Source organism: Antrostomus carolinensis, unplaced genomic scaffold (genome assembly GCF_000700745.2).
Source record: "Antrostomus carolinensis isolate BGI_N321 unplaced genomic scaffold, ASM70074v2 scaffold45963, whole genome shotgun sequence".
Lineage (NCBI taxonomy): Eukaryota > Metazoa > Chordata > Aves > Caprimulgiformes > Caprimulgidae > Antrostomus > Antrostomus carolinensis.
In genome coordinates this window covers 268-5,713 of record NW_010305380.1, presented here as the reverse complement: position 1 = coordinate 5,713, position 5,446 = coordinate 268, and the positions used below count along the sequence as shown (strand labels likewise).

Below are 5,446 nucleotides of genomic sequence, written 5' to 3'. Positions count from 1 at the left end.
CTGCACCTCGCAGCTCTGCAGCTCCTCCGCGGCTCCGCTCTCCCCACTGGAGCCTTTGTCCCCGGCATTTCCCTGGGTGGGGAAGCAGAGCGCTGTCCCTGACTGGAAGCCATGGCCGGGAGGTTGTTTGGCTCCTCTGCCAGCGCACCCTGAGCTTCCTCATGCACCCTGAGAGGGATGTTACGGCTATAGCAGGACTGGGCACGGTGTCTCCTTAATGCTGGCACAAAATCCACCCAAGCTGAGAGAAGGGTGTGAGGAAACGGCCCCTCTGGGTGGAAAGGGGAGGTAAGAGCAGGCGCTGCCTCAGCAGCACGAAGCGAGGCGCCATTATGTGCCCCGACCGTGGGCACCGCACACTTACATCCGCGTCTTCGTGCTTGTTGACGCCGTGGAAGTAGAAGGGCCTGCCGTTGATGAGGAACTGCGTGCTGGTGACGTGGACGGTGCGGATGCCGACCGGGAGTGTGTACACGTCCTCCAGCAATGCCCCGTTCACCTGTGCCTGCATCTTCACCTGGATTTCCAAGGGGGAGATGCAAGTGATGTGCTGGGCTTCACAAGGATGCCCTGTCCTCCCTCCCTGCTGTGTGTCAGCGCTACCCTGACTGCCCATCCATTTCCCAGCCCTGCCTCAGCACACTGCCTGCTCCTCACTGCTGCTTCAGCTGATTCTTTTGGCCCCCAGGTGCCTCCTGAGGGAAGGAGCGAGGTCTGACTAAACAGAAAATAGAAATCCAAGCTGGGGAAGCTGAAGGATGAAGAATGAACCCTGGATGACCCTTTTTGGGCTTGTTCAGTCTAAGAGTTAGTTTCTTTTCCCCTTATTCATCTGGGCCATTTCTTCCTCCCAGGGAAGGCAGCAGTACACATCATCTGCCCTGTACCTTGATAGCAGAAAATGACTAAAATGTCATCTCCTCACAAGAGGTACAAACCTGAGCCTCTGGAAACTCACAGCAGCTCATCTGCACTAATTTCTCTTAAAAGCATGCCCCTCTTCTCACCAACAGAACTTTCAGTTCAGCATCCAAGAAGCTGGCAAAGCTTGATTTGATTACTGCATAATTAGCAATCCCACTCCAGTCACGTGAACAGGATCCGTGGGAGAAGATGAGTACGGAAGATGGGCCATATGGCAGTTCCTTAACTCTATTAGACAGTCAGAGGAAACAAACACAGGAAGAAATGTCGCTGTTACCTCTAAGGAGTAGCGGTATCCAGGGTTCTCGTGCATCAGGTAAGGCCACCAAAGATTTGGGTTCAGGACTTTTAGCTCTCCAGCTGGCCCATCACCTGTAGCAACCACTTTCCCTTCTTGGTCACGTAAACTCAGGGACAAGGAATAGAGTGTGCTGCCAACAACTGATACCTGATATTGCACCATTGCTAGTTCAAAGGAAACAAAAGACAATCAGAGGCTGCCATGAAAGGATAAATGCATACATCAAATGTTGAAGGGTTTTCACATACAGCAGCATTAAAAAATGAGGAAGACGTAGAATAACAACAGAGTGGCATGAATTGAATGTAAGAAGCATGACCTGTCTGTCTTGAGGTCCAGAAGTTTCCAGCAAGATTTGTGTATTGTACAACTCTGTTACTTGGAGATAATCCTGATTTAAGTGGCAGAAATACCGCCCCTACCAAGAAATTCTACTTTGAGAAACACCTGATCACCCTTTCACTTTAACAGTAGTGTCTTGCAAGCACTTCTTTTTTTCTGGTTTCTGAACTCTTTACCACATTCCTGCAGCTGCTGAGCTGTGCAACAGACCAGCTCAGGTTCAAGAAAAAGCCACTACAAGACAAATTAAATTGGACTTTTGCAGGATATTTTCTCTGCTGCCCTTGTCATCTCCATTTGGAGCCTGAGGTAGCTGCTGTAATTGTTCTGGACCTACCAACGCTCTCTGATGAAGTAGTTGTCACAGTAATATCATCTATGTAGACAGAAGGAGTGGTGTAAAGCACAACCGGGCGATGGATTCCAGCATAATTAAAGAAATCAAACCTGGTGTTCTGTACAAAATAGTTCTTGGGATACCTGAGTGAGCAAGACAGGAGAAATAGCTACATTATGTTTCATTACACAAGAATGGAAGGCAGCATATGGATGCTCTAGCAATGTAAAATAGTCATGTAAAAATAGATGCTAGCTGGTAAAATAGTCTTCACAGCAGGATGGAACTATATTTCAGTAGCATTACTGCTGCTACACTGAAGGGGACTGCCAGTTAACAAACAGCTAATGCACTGAACAAGTGAGATCCATCAGGATGGCTGGTACTTGCAGTTCCCAGCTGAATTTAAGCTTGTCAAATCTGCCATTAATTCAACCTGGCAAATCACTTAATCTCAGTTTCTTGTGATGCATAAAACAGATGCAATAACTCAGTGCAGATTCCACGTAACACCAAAGCTTAAACTCCCTGCTCGACAGATGAATTTTGGCATAAATACAACCCATGCTGGTTTAAAGTTGCTCAGAGGGTCTTACGAACCAGCAGCTGAATAAAGCCCCATCCTCTCATCCCTGGGCTGAGCTCAGCAGTACAGTGTGTTCCCAACTCACCTGGTTTTGTCATTCATGTACTGAATTGACCCCGGAGGCAGAGTATGGGGTGTCAGAGTGTTGTTGAGCGCGACAGTGATGCGGCAGGGGATCCCTGGGCTGCCCTGGATGATGCTGCTAATATCTGCTTCAAAAGGGAGGTGGCCCCCTTCGTGTTCCATGACTTGCACTCCGTTGACCCACTGCAGGAGAAGACACACGTGAGTCCAAGAAACAGGGTTATTGGGTTTTTGTGGCAAGCACAGCAGGGAGAAGGGAGGGAGCCCAGCAAAGGGCAGTTGGGATTCCCAGTAACACTGAGCCTTGTTCTGGGCTCTTTCTATTTGAGGGATCAATCTAGCAGCCCTTCCTTTGCTGGGAGCTACATCTGGGTCACGTACAAACAAGTCCCACTGAGAGATGTGGGTTTGGGAAGATCTTATAGCAAGGAAATATTTTAGTTACCAGGCCTGATGCTGGAGGATCAGAGAAGACAGACCTGGGAAACATGGCCAAGGTCTTGGCTGGAGGAAAATTAAGGCAAGAGTTAAGAAAACAGGAAACTGATATAAAATTTAGGCAGAGATGTATTTGCTGTAGAGGCAGTGAGAGAGATTTTAGTGCAGCGTAATTTTGGAAACACACGGACAATTTCCCGTCCAACGTACCACAATGGAGTAGTAATGGGCGCTATCGAAACGGAGCACCACTCTGGTGTTGAGGTCCTCCTGAAGCCAGCGGGGAGGAAGCAGCACCTCTTTCTCATACCAAACCCAGCCGATGTAATTCTCCAAGCTGGGGTCTTGAGTGATATCATTGAAGCTGGCAGGCACTGGCATGTCAATCACAGGACCGGTCTGGCAGGAATTGCACAGAAAAGGAGGGAACACATAATAAAAAAAAAGAAAATTACAGTTTTGACTGTTCAACCTTTACTGCTGGAGGTGTCCCCTTCCACTGACAGCCTTACAATCCCTTTGCCAAGTGGAAATCCTTGGGAAAACCTGTTTAGAAACTGTTGTGTCACAGATCCTCTACAAATCCTACTTGATACCAGGTCCACAAGTCTGACTGTGCCTACAGGAAGAAGCTGCTCATCTCTTTTCTCCTCCTGAGGTATAATACAGAAATGCTTTAATTAATGGCTCTGGTATTGTGAAATCAGAGAATTAGGGGGGGGGAATAAAGGCCCGGGTTATTGTTTCAGCCTGAGACTTCCCACAAGCTGTAGTTTCTTCTGCACGGCTCCAGCCGTTTGGTGCACTGTGCTGGTGTGGTGGTGTCAGTTCACTGGCACAGGGTGCTGCTTCTCAGGCTAAGAGCTGTAGTAGAAGCACTGGGGATATTTTTGGCCAGATCCTCCAAGGAAGGTCCATAGAGGTGGTCTGGGATGAGTCCAGCCTTTCTCACTCCCTGAAAGCAACACTTGGTTCCTTAGGAATACAATGGAGTCAATTCACTTGCTTATTTTTAACACAGGGATTATATGCAGGCAGTGTTGTGTGACATTTAACGTTGAGGTAACGGGATGGTCTTGCAAAACAGAGAAGTTCATTTTTAGCACCTGCTGCGCTCATTATGTTGCATAAACGAGCACTGCTGGAGCACTTCCCCTTTCCTATGGAAGCCTTTCCATGGAGAGCGGAACGAGGAAGGTCTGGTTGCCCAGGGGTGAGCATCATGTGTGCAGCTGACTCAGCTCTGAAGCGCACTGGCACTGCAGAGAAACTCAACGCCGTTATTAGACATCAGAAAATCCTAGCAGGAAAATCCTTGGATGGTGAAGTGGATTTTCTTGTATCTGACAGAGGATAACCTTTAACTGGGATGGCCATAATGTGTGTTTCCTTCAAGGAGATTCCCTGATGTCTAATGTAGGTTGACTATATACATCTAAACCCCTTTTGAGGGGCACAGTGCAGGATCCCTCTCCTCTGCCTTTTTTTTGTTGTAAAACTTCTCGCAGCTTAGTGTCTTTCAGGTCTCCTTCCACAATTTGGCAATAAATTGCCCCAAGGGCTAAAACAGAAATGAGGAAGGACACACATATTCTATATGTATGTAACTTCCTTTAGGTAATGGTGTTAATTTAATAATTATATTAGACCTTGTTTATCTGCACTTGGCTACTTTGGAATGAATAATTCAAGGTGCCCTTTCCAGGCATGTTTCTGTTTATTCTGTGCTGCTGACTATAGGTAATGTTGAGCAAGGCCAGTGTTGCTTTTTATGTGCGCTTGCAACCCAGAAGTCCAACCACATCCTGGGCTGCAGCAAGAGCAGTGTGGAAAGCAGGTCAAGGGAGGGGATTCTGCCCCTCTGCTCCGCTCTCATAAGGCCCCACCTGGAGTACTGTGTCCAGTTCTAGAGCCCCCAACACAAGAGAGACGTGGACCTGTTAGAACGAGTCCAGAGGAGGCCACAAGGATGATGCGAAGGCTGGAGCAGCTCTGCTGTGAGGACAGGCTGAGAGAGCTGGGGCTGTTCAGCCTGGAGAAGAGAAGGCTCCGGGGAGACCTTCTAGCAGCCTCCCAGTACCTGAAGGGGCTCCAGGAAGGCTGGGGAGGGACTTTTCATAAGGGTAGTTAATGACAAAACAAGGGGAAATGGGTTTAAACTGGAAGAGGGGAGGTTTAGATTGGGTATTGGTAAGAAATTCTTTCGCTGTGAGGGTGGTGAGACACTGGAACAGGTTGGCCAGAGAAGCTGTGGCTGCTCCTCCCTGGAAGTGTTTAAGGCCAGGCTGGATGAGGCTTTGAGCAACCTGGTCTAGTGGAAGGTGTCCCTGCTGCTGGCAGGGGGGTTGGGACTGGATGAGCTTTAAGGTCCCTTCCCACCCAAACCAGTCTGTGACTCTGTGATTTGCAGCACAGGGATTTCTAGGCCAGCTAA

At 48.4% G+C, this 5,446-nt stretch overlaps 1 protein-coding gene across 1 annotated transcript in view; it reads right to left on the bottom strand.

Annotated features, from left to right (window-relative positions):
* GUSB (glucuronidase beta) overlaps positions 1–3,410 on the bottom strand; it is a 9,771-nt gene extending 6,361 nt beyond the window's left edge. Inside the window, exons 1-5 of the mRNA XM_010164769.1 lie at positions 3,223–3,410; positions 2,576–2,757; positions 1,905–2,047; positions 1,202–1,389; positions 365–517 (exon numbers count right to left, since the gene is read on the bottom strand). Coding sequence (XP_010163071.1) covers positions 365–517; positions 1,202–1,389; positions 1,905–2,047; positions 2,576–2,757; positions 3,223–3,393 — 837 coding nt within the window. The 5' untranslated portion in view covers positions 3,394–3,410. The remainder of the gene's footprint in view (positions 1–364; positions 518–1,201; positions 1,390–1,904; positions 2,048–2,575; positions 2,758–3,222) is intronic.
* Between the last annotated feature and the right edge of the window lie 2,036 nt (positions 3,411–5,446).